This window comes from Octopus sinensis, linkage group LG22 (genome assembly GCF_006345805.1).
Source record: "Octopus sinensis linkage group LG22, ASM634580v1, whole genome shotgun sequence".
In the NCBI taxonomy this organism is placed as follows: domain Eukaryota; kingdom Metazoa; phylum Mollusca; class Cephalopoda; order Octopoda; family Octopodidae; genus Octopus; species Octopus sinensis.
Genome location: NC_043018.1, coordinates 24,993,828 through 25,011,266, shown reverse-complemented (window position 1 = coordinate 25,011,266; position 17,439 = coordinate 24,993,828). Strand labels below are relative to the sequence as shown.

At 38.0% G+C, this 17,439-nt stretch overlaps 1 protein-coding gene across 2 annotated transcripts in view; it reads left to right on the top strand.

The window, feature by feature from the left end:
• Positions 1 to 2,569: 2,569 nt before the first annotated feature.
• LOC115223288 (cytosolic purine 5'-nucleotidase) overlaps positions 2,570 to 17,439 on the top strand; it is a 243,065-nt gene continuing 228,195 nt past the window's right edge. The window contains exon 1 of one of the 2 annotated variants that reach the window (XM_036512160.1): positions 2,570 to 2,753. In XM_036512160.1, coding sequence (XP_036368053.1) covers positions 2,694 to 2,753 — 60 coding nt within the window. In that variant the 5' untranslated portion in view covers positions 2,570 to 2,693. Of the gene's footprint in view, positions 2,754 to 9,469; positions 9,699 to 17,439 lie in introns of those variants that run through there. The other variant, XM_029793796.2, reaches the window with a different exon arrangement.

Sequence of the window (17,439 nt, the reverse complement as noted above, 5' to 3'; positions counted from 1 at the left end):
TATATATATATATATATATATATATATATATATATAATATATATATATGCATGCGTGCATATATATAAACAAGCTAACATTTTCTTTTATATGTTCTTTATTACCCACAAGGGGCTAAACACAGAGGGGACAAACAAACGAATTAAGTCGATTACATCGACCCCAGTGCGTAACTGGTACTTAATTTATCGACCCCGAAAGGATGAAAGGCAAAGTCGACCTCGGCGGAATTTGAACTCAGAACATAACGGCAGACGAAATACGGCCACGCATTTCGCCCGGCGTGCTAACGATTCTGCCTGCTCGCCGCCTTAAGCGTCGAAATGTGTATTGAACGATAAAAATTAGATGATCTTTTTTCGAACGTAGAACGGAATCTTTGAAGTATATGTATATATACTTGTATGTATGCATGTATGTATGTACGTATTATGTATGTGCGTATGTATGTATGAATGTATGTACGTACATAAGTATGTATGTCTGTAATATATGTATGTATATATGTATTATGAATACATATATGTACGTACGTATGTCTGTATGTATGTATGTATGTCTTTAATATATGTATGTATGTGTGTGTATATATGTATTATGAATGCATATATGTACGTATGTATGTCTGTATGTATGTATGTATGTCTTTAATATATGTATGTATGTGTGTGTATATATGTATTATGAATGCATATATGTACGTATGTATGTCTGTATGTATGTATGTATGTCTTTAATATATGTATGTATGTGTGTGTATATATGTATTATGAATGCATATATGTACGTATGTATGTCTGTATGTATGCACGTATGTATATATGTATGTATGTATGCATGTGTGTGTGTATGTATGTATGAATGCACGTATGTATGTATGTATGTATGTATGTATGTATGTATGTATTTATGTATGTATGTATGTATGCACGTATGTCTGTATGCGCGTATGTATGTATGTATGTATGTATGTATGTATGTATGTATGTATGTATGTATGTATGAACCAAATTGAAGAAGTGGAACAAGTGAAAAGGCGAGCTCCAAATGCTCGGTGCTAACACTGACCTGTACAGAAACTATCAGCTGATCGAATTTCTTTGCAGCTTCGATATTGGAAAAAGTGTATAACACTCGATGGCAATGAATCGTTGTTTCATAGTGTATACTGTCCACCTTTTGTCGACAGTACTCAATACTTCAGGCTTACAAACTTCCTCCACTGGGATTTCTTGATTGTTTATGTGTGCGTGTGCTTGTGTGTGTGTGTGTGTGTGTGTGTGTGTGTGTGTGTGTGTGTGTGTGTGTGTGTTTATACGCATGCATGCGTATGTGTGTATATATACTTATAATGAGAGAAGTTTCGTAGATAAGCACATGTGTCCAGTTCTCCCCCCCTCTCCCTTCATGTTGTCGGTTTGGGACATTACTACTATTGTGACTGAGACTGAAAAGATCAGAAAAGCAGGAAGTTCTTTTATAGGGAATACATACGTGTGTGTGTGTGTGTGTGTGTGTGCGTGTGTCCAATGTGTCCCCTCGTTTATATAATGTTAGCGTGTGACATTGAGAGAGATTTGGCAGGGCAAGCAACTATACAGATTCTCACATTTTCTCACACACACACATACACATACATACATGCATACATGCACACATACATACATCATACATACATACATACATACACACATGTATGCATACATACATACATACACACACACATACATATATACATACATACACACATACATATATACATACATACATACATACATACCTACATGCATGCATGCATACATACATACATACACACATGTATGCATGCATACATACATACATACACACACACATACATACATACATACATACACACACACATGCATACATACACATACATACATACATACATACATACATACATACATACATACATACATACACACACACACACATACATATACACACACACATACATACATACATACATACATACATACATACATAACATACATGTACACACACACAGATATACGTTTTAATCCTTTTCAGTTAACTCGTTCAATGATTCCGCAGGACAAATTCAATCTCAGTTACAGATTTTTTAATTAATTATTTTTTTTAATTAAACAGTTTGAAACTTGGGATACTGGTTAAATGTGTCACGTAGAACACGGTTTACTCTTAACGTTTTTGACAATATTTTGTATTTTAGAAGTTATTCCGTATTAAAGTTGTCGTATTTGGGTAAGTTTCAAACTGTTTAAAAAGTCTGTAACTGAGATTGAATTGATCCCTACCACCACTACCACCACCACCACCACTACTACTACTACTACTACTACTACTACTACTACTACTACTACTACTACTACTGCTACTGCTACTACTACTACTGCTACTGCTGCTACTACTACTACTACTAATACTACTACTGCTGCTGCTGCTGCTGCTACTACCACCACCACTACTACTACTACTACTACTACTACTACTGTTCGTCCTATATGGTGTTACAGCTGTCCCTTGGCCTGTTCATGAGTAATTATTAATTTACATTACAAACAGATCGAAATTTGTCGCACCCAGTGCAAACCGGTTCCAATAACAACAGCAGCAGCAGTAGTAGTTGTAGCAGTACTAGCAGCAGCTGTAACAACAACAACAACAATAGCAACGACAACAGCATTTCCATGGCGGACAACCGTTACCACACACCAACTCTCTCGGTTACACCCTGTCAACGACAAAAGGTAATTTGAATTTAATAATAACGACAATAATTATTATTTATTATTATTATTAGTTTTTCGTTTAATTGAGGTTTCTGGATGGAGCTTTTCATCTTTCAGGCCAAATCCCTCGGTCCTTTCTTCAAGTATAGCTTCAAGGAGGAAACAACGGCATTGATCAAAGTGCAAAGGCGGCGAGCTGGCAGAAACGTTAGCACGCCGGACCAAATGCTTAGCAGTATTTCATCTGCTGTTACGTTCTGAGTTCAAATTCCGCCGAGCTCGACTTTGCCTTTCATCCTTTCGGGGTCGATTACGTAAGGTAGCGCACTGGCAGAATCGATAGCACGCTGAGCAAAATGCCTAGTGGTATTTCTCCCGTCTTTACGACCTGAGTTCAAATTCCACTGGGGTCGACTTTGCCTTTCATCCTTTCGGGGTCGATAAATTAAGTACCAGTGAAACACTGGGTCGATGTAATCGACTAGTCCCTCCCGCTCAAAATTTGAGGCTTTGTACCTCCAGTAGGAAGGATTATTATTATTATTATTATTATTATTATTATTATTATTATTATTATTATTGGATTAAAACTCACAGCTTATATTGGAAAGTGTCGGCTATCCACAGCCAGCAGACTAAGGTGACACTTGTTTTACTAGTCATGCTTCAAGAACCTTGCGAAGAATTCTTGCAGTTCCAAGCAATGCTGATTTTGGTAGGTGTTCTACCTTCACACTTGCACCGATCTTTTTCAGCCATGTTGATAGTTGAGTGCTGATATTTTCCAAGTGCACCAATTACTTTTAGTATCGCGTCTATTCTCTTTCTTCATTGACCACAACCTTCGTATTTCCCTCTTCGAATCGTCATAGTTGTTTATTTTTTTCTTCTTCTTTCACATTGATCCTGTTGTCACCGGGGCATGCTATGTCGATTATCATGTTCTTAGTTTTCTTTTTCACCACAACAAAGTCCAGTTTCCGATGTCTGGTCAGCTGATCGCACTGGGTCATTGCATCCCACAGAATTTTGCAATTCTCATTTTTGGTAACTCCTGGGGTTTGCTGATACCACGTCTTTGCTCCTTGTAGGCCGTGATTCCGACAGAGTTCTCAAAGGATCATTCTTGCCACATTGTCATGGCGTCTTTTGTATCTTGCCATATTGTCATGACGTATTATTATTTCCGAAGTCGATTAAATAAAGTACCAGCCATCTATTGAGGTCGATATAAATCACTGTCTTGCGTCCAAGAATCTTGTAGCCTTGGGTTTATATGAAAACGAAGATGAAGAAGAAAAATAACAAGAATGACAATAAAAATAATTTTTTTTCTAATTTTAGGACAAAGCCATTTTTGAGGGATAGGACAAGACGATTATATCGACCTCAGTTTTTAACTGGCACTTAATTTATCGACGGAGAAAGGATAAAAGGCAAATTTGATCTCGGAGGCATTTGATGTCAGAATGTAAAGAGCCGGAAGAAACATCGCTAAGCATCTTGTCCAAACGTACCAAAAATTCTGTCAGTTAACCACCTTGATAGTAATTATAATGGTGATGATGATGATGAAAATTGTAAAGGTTATTGGTGCATTGGGAACCGTAAGCAAATACATACACAAATGGTTGGAGGAGATTGGAATAGAATATCCTGTAGAGCTTCTGCAACTGTCAATCTGCTACCGTCCTTACCGTCTCTATGCTTACTATTACTCTCACCCCAGCAAGAGGAATAGAAGAAGTGTCATTAAATAGTAAGGCGGGTGGGGGTGGGGGTGGGGTCAGAGAAGATTATTATTGACAGCAAACTGGCAGAAACGTTAGCACACCGGACAAAAGGCTTTAATAGCATTCCGTCAGTCTTGATGATTTGAGTTCGAATTCCGCCGAGGGTGACTTTGCTTTTTTATTCTTTTGAGTATGATAAAATGAAGTACTAATTGAACAATGGAGTTCGATGTAATCGATGATTTCGCTTTCCCCAATATTCTAGGCCTTGTGCCTGCTGTAGAATGGTGGTGGGGCTGTCGTGAGACCAAGGCCTGCAGCCTGATCAGTCGAAGTGTTCCTGAACTTCACAATACATAGAGCAAACTTGTTTTATTATTGATCTTCATAGAGTTGTCGATAACTTATCGATCCCAGCATGTAAATGACGAACATAAAATTAAGAAGCATAATTAATAAAAAATATATATACTCGATTTAAAAGCAATAATTTCTCCATTCTTTTGTCCCATTACTGCTTATTCAAATTTCAAAAACGATCAACATATCTTGCAAAGGAGAAACAGAGTTACTAAAACTAAAAGGCGGGTGGGGAGACTCGTAAAACACTGTGATGAAAAAAACATTATTTTGGTGTTAATTCAAATAACATTGGAAATAGATAAATAAATTTATCTGAAAGCTCAATAGCAAGAAATATTTAAAGAAATTTAATGGAAATATTAGATGAAATTGATGAAAATATAATAATTAAATCATATTTTATTGATATAGTCGGAATATTTAATGTGAAATGTTTAGCGAAGAAAAAAAAATTGATTTCAGGTTTTGATACAAGGCCAGCAATTTCGGAGTCGATTACATCGATCACAATGCTCAACTGGTACTTATTTTATCGACCCCGAAAGGATAAAGAGCAAAATCGACTCCTGCGGAATTTAGACACAGAATATAAAGACGGACGATATACCTATTTTACTACCCACAAGGGGCTAAACACAGAGGGGACGAACAAGGACAGACAAACGGATCAAGTCGATTACATCGACCCCAGTGCGTGACTGGTACTTATTTAATCGACCCCGAAAGGATGAAAGGCAAAGTCGACCTTGGCGGAATTTGAACTCAGAACGTAGCGGCAGACGAAATACCTATTTCTTCACTACCCACAAGGGGCTAAACACAGAGGGGACAAACAAGGACAGACAAACCTTGTTGAGAAACACTGAGAAGAGTTAGTACTTGATTGGTACTTTATCGATCCCGAAGGACTGAAAAGCAAACCTGACCTCGGTGGAATTTGAACTCAAAACGTAGAACCAAAAGAAATGTTTGTCCAACGTAAGGAGAGCGAGCTCGTAGAATCGTTAGCACACCGGGCGAAATGCTTAGCGGTATTTCGTCTGCCTCTATGTTCTGAGTTCAAATTCCGCCGAGGTCGACTTTGCCTTTCATCCTTTCGGGGTCGATAAATTAAGTACCAGTTACGCATTGGAGTCGATATAATCGACTGAATCCGTTTGTGTGTCCTTGTTTGTCCCCTCTGTGTTTAGCCCTTTGTGGGTAGTAAAGAAATAGGTATTTCGTCTGCCGTTACGTTCTGAGTTCAAATTCCGCCGAGGTCGATTTTGCCTTTCATCCTTTCGGGGTCGATAAATTAAGTACCAGTTACGCACTGGGGTCGATATAATCGACTTAATCCGTTTGTGTGTCCTTGTTTGTCCCCTCTGTGTTTAGACCCTTGTGGGTAGTAAAGAAATAGGTATTTCGTCTGCCGTTACGTTCTGAGTTCAAATTCCACCGAGGTCGACTTTGTCTTTCATCCTTTTGGGGTCGATATCAACTTAATCCGTTTGTCTGTCCTTGTTTGTCTCCTCTGTTTACGTTCTGAGTTCAAATTCCGCCCAGGTCGACTTTGTCTTTCATCCTTTCGGGGTCGATAAATTAAGTACCTGTTGCGCATTGGGGTCGATCTAATCGACTGGTCCCCTTCCCCCAAAATTTCAGGTCTTGTGCCTAGAGTAGAAAAATTTTTTTTATTTATTTATCTAGCTATTTATTTCTTTCGTAAGATCAAACTATTGCCCGTGAATGCAAGTCCCCCCCCCCTTTCATGCCCCCAGTCCAAGAAAGAGGCAACCGCGATAGCAGTCTTGTCGCTGACGTTGCAGTCAGAAACACAAACAGCTGGAACGCAATAATAACACAATGCCCCAAGGCATCTCTCCGGATGCTCTAACAGGGTCCGGTATTTTTTGGTTACCTCAACCCCATTAAAAAATTGGGTTATCTCCCCCAACTGAAAAAAATTGTTTTACTTTCAATAAAACAAAAGACAAATGAAAAATTAATAAACATGAAACGTGAAAAAATTAAGCATTTTATTGAATCTAATGACATTTTTATAACACAGGACTGGCTGTGTGGTAAGTGGCTTGCTTACCAACCACATGGTTTCGGGTTCAGTCCCACTGCGTGGCACCTTGGGCAAGTGTCTTCTACCATAGCCTCGGGCCGACCAAAGCCTTGTGAGTGGATTTGGTAGACGGAAACTGAAAGAGCCCGTCGTATATATGTGTGTATATATATATATATATATACGTATATGTTTGTGTCTGTGTTCGTCCCCCCAACATCGCTTGACAACTGATGTGGGTGTGTTTACGACCCCGTTACTTAGCGGTTCGGCAAGAGAGACCGATAGAATAAGTACTAGGCTTACAAAAAATAAGTCCTGGGGTCGATTTGCTCAACTAAAGGCGGTGCTCCAGCACGGCCGCAGTCAAATGGCTGAAACAAATAAAAGGAAAAAAGAAAAAAATCCTACCATTCCTATTGAGGAGGCCAAATGTCAAGAATGTGTTGAAGCATTGAATCAAAAGGATCGAACTCTTTCAATCCAAACTTGTCACATAAACTCAATTTTTTAGTGGGGAGATAACCCAGTTTTTTAATGAAATTTTTTAATGGGGGTGAGATAACCAAAAAGCACCCAGAGTTCTGCCCAATTCAATGTCCTGCATTGGTCGTTATTTTATTCGCTTCAGGTCTTAAACTGCGGTCATGCTGGAGCGCTGCCTTGAAGAATTTTTAGTCGAACAAATCGACCCCCCAGCACTTGTTTCTTTAAAACCTGATACTTATACTATCGGTTTCTCTTTGCTGAACCGCTAAGTTACGGAGACGTAAACACACCAACACCGGATGTCAAGTGGTGGACACACACACATATACGGTGAGATAGAAATTCGTAGTTTACGGCTATTTGATCCTTGGGATCTTTTCGGTTTGAACGGCAGTTTTTAAAAATAATTTCCACGTAACTAAACACTTTTAAACTTCGTATACTGGTAGAATGTGTTTATAAAACATCGTTTTCTCTTGGCTTTATTGAGAAAATTGTATAGTTTGTAAGATATTTGTTGTTCTTTTTCTTCAATTTCGGCAATTTCAACCAATCAATGACGTCTATTGAGGTAAAAAACATTCTGTGCCGTATGAAAATGTCCCTCGTTTAAGAAACAGATTGGGTTTATTTACATTTGTGAAGAAAAAAAGATACCCTACCCCACTCCTAACCAACCCTAACCCTAAAACAGATTGAAATGCAATAGATCGTTAGTAGGGTCATAATTATGGGTGACAATTTCATATGACACCGCTAGAAAAAACTGCCGTTCAAACCGAAAAGATTCGATCCTTGTTCTTATACCTGTGCTTATGAAGTTAGCAAATTACAAAACTCAACGCTTTTATATATCGATTCCGAAAGGAAGAAAAACAATGTTGACCTCGGCGTACTAAGTCGGAACAAATAATGCGGGGATTTTCTATACATTGAACCTTCCCTTAATAGTTTTAAATTTTGGCAGAGGGCCAGCAACTTCATAGGTGTAGGGTAAGTCGGTTATATCGAACCCTGTGCTCAACTGGTACTTATTTCACCGAACCCCGAAATATTAAAAGGCAAAGTCGACCTCGGCGGGATTTGCTCTCAGAACGTGAAGACGGACGAAATACAGTTAAACATTTTGTCCGGCATGCTAACTATTCTGTCAACTCAACGCCTTATACCTTCACTGGCATATTTTGTATAAATACAATCATATTTGAACTTCCGTCGGTAGCTGGTTCCAAAACCTGCGACTTAAATCGAAAAATGACGCAACACGAAAAAACATTAAAAAAAAAATTTATTAGTTTATTTATCTGATTTAATAAATGGTTTGTATATATTTTTATGTGTATTTTATGATTTTTTTCCACTTCAGTATTGGATTATGTATTTACTTTTTTTTTTAATTAAATCTGTTCGCTGAGACCATAAAACCGGATAAAGTGACTGAAATCGGGGTTTATTTTCTTTTCCCATTAATTTCTTTTAAAAACGACGTAAAGTCAACAAAAGACGTAACTCGGAACGGTGTAAGTTGAGGTAAACCTGTTCTGAAAGAAATGTATCGTCCTTTGTGGATTTACACCCCACCGCCGCCACTACAGTTTAAAACGATAGAATGTGTAATTTGAGGGTAATTAGGTTGCTATTTCTAGCAGGTCAAGAGACCGACCGCATAAGACGGCCCGCGAGCTATTTGTTTTTTCTCTATGCTTTTTCATCCAGCCGCAGTAGCTCAAAATTTAAAGTAAGGTGACCCCACCCAAGTAATATTTTATCCCTTATGACAACGAGAAAAAAAATATTAATGACTCACAATTATGCTTTTATGCGGAGCGAAATTTGAATAATAAACACAACGAGTGAGAAAACAATTAAATATTGATGTGACAATAACAAAACAAGCGCTCTCTTTATTCTTTCTTCCGCTACTTTCGTGGTTGTTGTTGCTGTTCTTGCTTAACAATAGTTTTAGTGTCAAATCAATTTAGCGAAGAATAAATTACGCTGTTCCATCATTCACAATTCGGATTTTCGATTGAACTGGTTAAGTTTTTGGCGTCAACCCGGAAACTGGATCTGCAAATTAATTTTTTCCCTCCTTTCCTCGTTCAACTTCGGAACAAACGAGGAAGAAGCATTCTCTGAAAGCAAAAAAAAAAAATACGAAAAAAAAATTATACATTATATATATATATATATATTTAAAAAAATATATATATATATATAGCGCGAGAGACAATAACGGCCGCATTATTACACCAAAAGGTGTCATCCATCCTTATTCTCCTTCACACAAATTATCGTCTTCTAATATTTACGTGAAACTTCAAGGTAATAATAATAATGATAATAATAGTAACGATAACAATAATAATGATAATACTTATCGTGATAATGATACTATGTTATTTACTCGTAGTCGTAGTAGTTGTCTTAGTTGATAGCTATGTGATTTAATTAGTTAAGTAATGATAGGAATAATATATATATATATATATATATATTATATATATATATATATAATATATATATATATATATATATATATACAAAATGTCCTATCGTTAATTGTTTTTATATTTCTTTTATCTCACTTTGCACCGCGTTGTTTAATAATACACAAACACACACACGATATATATATATATATATATATATATATATATATATGATTTCGAAACGTACGTCCGTGGATAACTAAAAAAATGTATGATAGATTGCAGTCAATTCATTCTCTCTTACCTGTTTGTGCCTTCCAAATGCTGTTTTTACTGAGATCTCCCTTTTTAGTAGAAGAAATAGCTATAACCCTTTGACTGCTATTTCTAAATTCGGTATGTGGTAAGGCAACTCGTTGCTAAACCCCTATTGCTTAGTATTACTTATATATATATATATATATACACACAGACATATGTACACAATGTTTTGCAAAGTGTATAGTCACTTAAGATTACTTGAAATTTTTGTTTACAAACGTTTTTGAAGTATATATGTACACACAGGCATATGTATACACCCCTCTCTCTCTCTCCAAATATATATATATATATATATATATATATATATATGTATGTATACACACACATACATGTATGTATATAGATGTGCATGCAATAGATATCGCGTGTAAAATCCGCAGTCTGCACCTACAAGAATATAAATGCATACAAATATGCATATATTTATGTATATAGGGAGAGAAAGGGAGCTATACAACAACATACGCGTGTGTATAAATTTTCGATGCATACAAATGCGCATTCAGTACCGTGTCTAAATTGTGGTTACCCTCGTTTTCAAAGTACATTATTTTCATAAACGATAGTTTTATAAATATATATATATATATATATGTCAATGTGCGTATACATATCTATATGCGAATGCGTATGTATATATATATTTGAGCGTATAACCAATGTTAACAGGTAGTTGTGATGAATATACACGTTTGCCAAAGCCCTTCATTATTACTGCGGTTCCACCACGTGTATAAGAAGAGCGTGTATATTTTCCTCATATATACCCTGTCGCACTTTGTATCTCTCTGTTTTTGTTTAGCAGTCGTTACGTGTGTTAAACATAAAGAAAATCACCCAAAGAATTAACTAAAGAAGGAGATGGGATTTTGGTGAAGCGGTGATGGGGGGGTTTTGGTGAATTGCTTGGGATATCAGAAATTCCTACATCCCCAGGTCGCACACTTCTGTTGAAACTTAAAGAGAAATTACCAAAAAAGTGAAGGAAAAGAAAAGGAAGAATATATCGTATGATGTGTCCTAGATATATTCTGAAGTCTGAACAAATAGCAAGAAATAAAAAAAAAAGTGGGAAGAAGCGAGATGCAATGGTCATGGCTAGATTGTCTAAAATCATCGGTCTGTTTGCTCGGAGCTGATTCGGGACTCAACAAACAACATGCGTATGTTGGTTATACGCGGTTCTTGTCTTAGGGTTGAATAGGTGTTGCTAGAAAAATACTGTGTACGAAATTTGTACTCTCACTTTCTGATCATCTATTTCTCCTTCTTAGCCTTTATTTTTCTTTCGTTCCGTATTTCTATCATTATTCTTCACCTCCTTCCTTATCTGTCTGGCAGAATCGTTAGCACATCGGGCGAAATGCTTAGCGGTATTTCATCTGCCGCTACGTTCTGAGTTCAAATTCCGCCGAGGTCGACTTTGCCTTTCATCCTTTCGGGGTCGATAAATAAAGTACCAGTTTCGCACTGGGGTCGATGTAATCGACTTAATCCCTTTGTCTGTCCTTGTTTGTCCCCTCTATGTTTAGCCCCTTGAGGGCATAAAGAAATATATATAGTCATTAATTTAGCAGTGCGCGTTTACATGTGCGTGTTTGTGTCTCACCGTCATCGTTTTAACGTCCACTTTTCCATGCTTGCATGGGTTGCACAGGATTTATTGGGGTGGGTTCTCAATTACGGCCGGGTGTCCTTCCTGTCACCAATCTTCACCCGTTCCCAACCAAGGTAAAACTTCTTTATGGCTAGACAGGTTTCCACGGAATGTTCGACATGACAGTGGTGATGTAGAAATAATCCAGTTAATTCGTGAATTGCTAGAAATATCAGATAGTGTACCCCCAGGTCACACCCTTCTGTCTTAACTAAAAGAAAAAAAGTAAGGAAGAATACATCTGAACAAACAGAAAAAAAAGGACACCCATATACAACTATCGCACGGTGTCGAGACAAGAAAACATACACACACTCACACACACACACACGCATGCATAAAGAGAGAAAGCGAGAGAGAGAGAGAGAGATGTATATATATATGTATGTATATACACAGGGCCGGATTAAGACCCATTGAGGCCCTAAGCACTTAAAAGATTTTGGTGCCCCCATAAAAAATTATGTAATTCAAAATATAAACAACAAAACCATAAAATATATTTTTATTTTTCAAAACAAAACAATAAGAGGGAAAATAATGTTTATTTTTGTGTGTTTTCACTTTATTTATATTTGAAAAGTTTCTTCTTCATCAGCATCATCATCATCATCATTTAGCGTCCGCTTTCCATGCTAGCATGGGTTGGACGGTTCAACTTACTTTTTTAAATTGCAAAGTCTTTGATCGTAGCCATAGGGTTGGTGGTTTTAGTGGTGTTGATCCTAAAGTCAAATGGAACAAACACCACTAAAACCAACCCTATGGCTGTGATATGTTGATGACCCCTTCATACTCTGGCCCCACCAGGAAGATGTTCAAGTGCTATTAGATCATGTGAACCCGATAAAGCCATCCATACAGTTCACAATAGAAAAAGAAAAAGTCAATCAGCTAGCATTCCTCGACGTATTAATAACACGCACCAAGTATGGATTCAGGACATCCGTATACCAGAAGCCAACCTTTACTGGACGATACCTCAACTTCAACTCCCAGCCAAGGGAAATAAATAATTTATAAACAGCAGACATCTATTGGAGAAGCTGCTGATGGTGTGGGTGATGGAGAAGCAGCTCACAGGAGATACTGTGATGGAGGTTATAATCTGCAAGAAGGCATGAGCTATTTACACTGATTTGCTGCAGCAGACTCCAGGCATTGGGTAATCCATTTAAAGCCAATCAGGTCTGGTTTGAGAATTTTAAAAAGAGGACCGATATTCACTCCCTTGCCAGGCATAGTGAGGCAGTGAGCGCAGATATGAAGGCAGCTGAGGATTACCTCAAAACTTTTGCCGGAGTTATAGCATTCGAAGGATACATCCCTCAACAGATCTTCAACTGTAATGTGACAGGTCTTTTTGGAAGAAAATGCCAAGGAGGATTTATATAACAGCAGAGGAGTTTTCTCTGGATGTCAGGCCACAACCCATGAAAGATATGCTAACCCTTGCACTGTGCACCCATGCGAGCAACGACTGCAAGATTAAACCAGTGCCCATTTATCATTTAGAAAACTCCAGAGCCTTTAAGTCGTATAAGATTCTGAAAAAAAAAAAACTGCAGGTTATGTGGAGAGTAAACCCAAGGGTGTGGGTCACCAGGCAGTTCTTTGTGGGATGGGTGAATTTGGTCTTTTGGTCCTGATGTTAAGCAACATCTCCAGTAAAATAACCTACCCCTGCAAGCCCTTCTCATCCTGGACAATGCACCTGCCCACTCACCTGTTCTCAAAGGGTTCAAGTTTATAAAGGTTATCTACGTTTCACCCAACACCACCCCTATCCTGCACCCCATGGGCCAGCAGGTGATTTCTAGTTTCTGATATATATATATATATATATAGTGAAGGTGCAATGGCCCAATGGTTAGGGCAGCGGACTCGCAGTCATAGGATTGCAGGTTTGATTCCCAGACTAGGTGTTGCGAGTGATTATTGAGCAAAAACACCGAAGCTCCACGAGGTTCCAGCAGGCGGGGGGGGAACCCTGTTGTATTCTTTCACCATAACTTTCTCTCACTCTTTCTTCCTGTTTCTGTTGTACCTGTATTTCAAAGCGCCATCTTTGTCACACTCTGTGTCATGCTGAATCTCCTCAAGAACTATGTTGAGGGTACATGTGTCTGTGGAGTGCTCAGCCACTTAAACGTTAATTTCACAAGCAGGCTGTTCTGTTGATCGGATCAACTGGAACCCTCATCATCATAACCAATGAAGTACCATGATGTATATATATTTATCACATGAACTATGATGAAAAAATATGAGAAAGATATGGTATATAATTTTTTTTGTGTAGGGGTTCCTTGAGACATTAGATTTATTTTAAGGGTTATACAAGGCTAAAAAGTTTGAGAAACCCTGCTTTAGAGTGTGCTTCATCATCATCCAGTGTTTTAAATCTGGGTTTTGACCCCGTTAATGGGTGTGGCCAGATCTACCTCAGTGCCATAGCAACCACCCTCACACCATCTCGCCTGGTTTTCAGCATCTTCCTTTTTCAGACCAACTCTCTTGATCTCCTCCTCCACCTTTTCCTTGGTCTACCTCGCTTTCGTGTTCCATTTACCTCAGATGCAATCACCCTCCTCAGAACATGCTCTTCATCCCTTCTCAACACATGCTCTTCATCCCTCCTCAACACATGCTCATTCCACCTCACTCCATTCACCCTTGCCGACCATTCCACCGATTCCTTCAACCCCAGAATTCCCATCAAATGTTCAATCCTCCTCTTATCAAACAGCTTCACCACATACATTTCTTTCACCATTGCCCTCTCAGTCTTTCTCAAAATTGCCATCTTTCCCTTTTTGGATATATGATCCACTGATGATATATATATATATATATATATATATATAACAAACTGAGGAAAAGAGATCCTTCACAGGGGTGTGTTAAATGTCCAATTAACTGATACGTCAGTTGAATACCATATAAACATGGGTATAATGCAATTACAATGATAAATAGACAGATACTATTGACAATCCAATAATTCATTTATATTATAATATAACATGATATGTTATGAATATAATATAATATTATATAACATAAACAATTAAAAAATCCAGTCATCCTTTCACACGGAATTTCATCTATCTTTAAACCATGACCCTGAAGTGACTTATATATATAAGGGAACTGTTATTGTATATATATATATCAGAAAATGTATATAAGTCGAAACAATTTGTTGGCCTTTAATGGTTTTTTTAATAATTGTTTATGTTATATAATACTATGTTTCGTTATATTCATAGTATGTCATGTAATATTATAATATATATAAATCATTGGATTGTCAATAGTATCTCTCTATTTAATTTATATCATCATCATCATCGTTGTTTAACGTCCGCTTTCCATGCTAGCATGGGTTGGATGGTTTGACTGTGGGCTGGCAAACCAGATGGCTGCACCAGGCTCCAGTCTTGATCTGGCAGAGTTTCTACAGATGGATGCCTTTCCTATTGCCAACCACTCCGAGAGTGTAGTGGGTGCTTTTCCGTGCCACGGCCACGTGGGCCAGTCAGGCGGTACTGGCAATGACCTTGCTCGAATTTTTTTACACATGCCAACAGCACAGGTGCCAGTAAGGCGATGCTGGTAACGATCCCACTCAAATGAATATATATATATATATATATATATATATAAAATGTTAAGGAATAGGGATTTTGAATCTGGGCAGATACATTGCAAGCACTCAAGTTCTAGTACAATCCAGGTATTGGCTAACTACATCGAATGATAGGGAACATCGGGAAAGTGTTTAAGGCAAACAATTAACCAGTATTTCACGCAATGGGTCAACCCTGAGTTTGACAATTTGGATTTTATGTGGCCTACAAAATGTATATTCAAGAGATTAAAAATAGGAATGGACGGTTTTATATATCCTCAAAAACTTGTTTATTACAGAATTATACACAATATATTCAATTTAAATCTCACTAAATGTATTGTATATAATTCTATAAAAAACAAATTTTTAATGTCTTTGTATATATGTGTGTGTATATATATATATACAAACACACATGCATACACATCTATATAGCTATATAAACCTACACATGAAGACAGACATGTATATATATATATATATATATATATATATATATATCATCATCATGTTACATCAGGTTTGCAGTCCTAGCATTGAATGCGCAAGTTGTCACGCTACAAGTTAGCTCTTAATTGGTGTTATTTGCACAAAACAGTGAACTGTGTCTCACACATGTGTAGGCATATGTGTGTGTGTCTATGTGTGTCTATAGTTTAGCATTGTCTGTGTGTGTAATTATGTAAGCATATATTACTGAATGAGAAAGAAACGAGAATTACATCATTAGCTTCATTTGCTTACAGTTAATCATAAAATGTGTGTGTGTGAGTGTACACAGGGTGCACCAAGCAACTATGAACAACAAAACAAGACAAGAAAGAAACAAAAGCAAAGAAAAAAACCAGAAACAACCACCTACGCTTAGTAAAAATGCAGATGTAATCGACCGAATACACCAAAGTAACAAGCTATACAACAAAACCATTCTCAGCTCATATGCAACAATGAAAGCGACTGCATGTCAAGACGAGCTGCTCCACCCACAATGCTATAGATCTGCAGTTCTCGACCATGTTTTTGTCTGTGGACCTCTTTGATTCCTATTATACTCTTATGAACCCCCATGACCATTTGAAGCTTTTAAAAATCCCAGACGAGGCTGGCAAAAGGCCACGAAGCACCAATCTGATTGTGACCGTTTGCCAGCCTCGTCTGGCACCTGTGCCGGTGGCACGTAAAAAGCACCCACTACACTCATGGAGTGGTTGGCGTTAGGAAGGGCAACCAGCTGTAGAAACACTGCCAGATCAGACTGGAGCCTGGTGAAGCCTTCTGGCTTCCCAGACCCCAGTTGAACCATCCAACACATGCTAGCATGGAAAATGGCTGTTAAACGATTATGATGATGATGATGATTATATATTTTTAGGAATTATATTTTAAAAATTGTTAAAATATTTTGTGCGTTGCAGAAGTAGAACCATTTTATTGTAGATAAAGTTTGGCAGCAAAACCTTATATGGACCCCAGTTGAGGGCCACTCCAATAGATGGTGCTTCCTATGAGCTCTTGGTACCAGCTGGTCACTTCAACCCTGCTACCCCTCCGATGCAGGTAGGTGTCCAGGGACTTCATGATAACTAGGACACTTGATGTTAAGGTGGAGGGCCAAGGATGAAGTGATTGCCCAGTCCTCTCTGGTCTTGCTACACATGAGTTGCCTTCTCCTCACCATGTAGGGCTTGTACCTGATCTCTTTGTGCAGCACGTTTGATTGTGGGCTCCACCACCTTGAATTTCTTAGCGATGGCTCTCATTGATCCTGCTGTGGTTATCATTGGTGGCTTAGGCTTCCTGGGTGCACTCAACTATCCTCATTAGTTTCTGTTAGCCAAAGCCTTGTAGATGGATTTGGTAGACAGGAAGGGCATCCAGCCATAGAAAACCATACCAAATCAGGCTGGAACCTGGTGCAGCTCCCCAGCTTACCAGTTTTCAGTCAAACCGTCCAACCCATGCCAGCATGGGCAATGGGCATTAAATGATGATGATGATGGAAGGCTACATATTCCT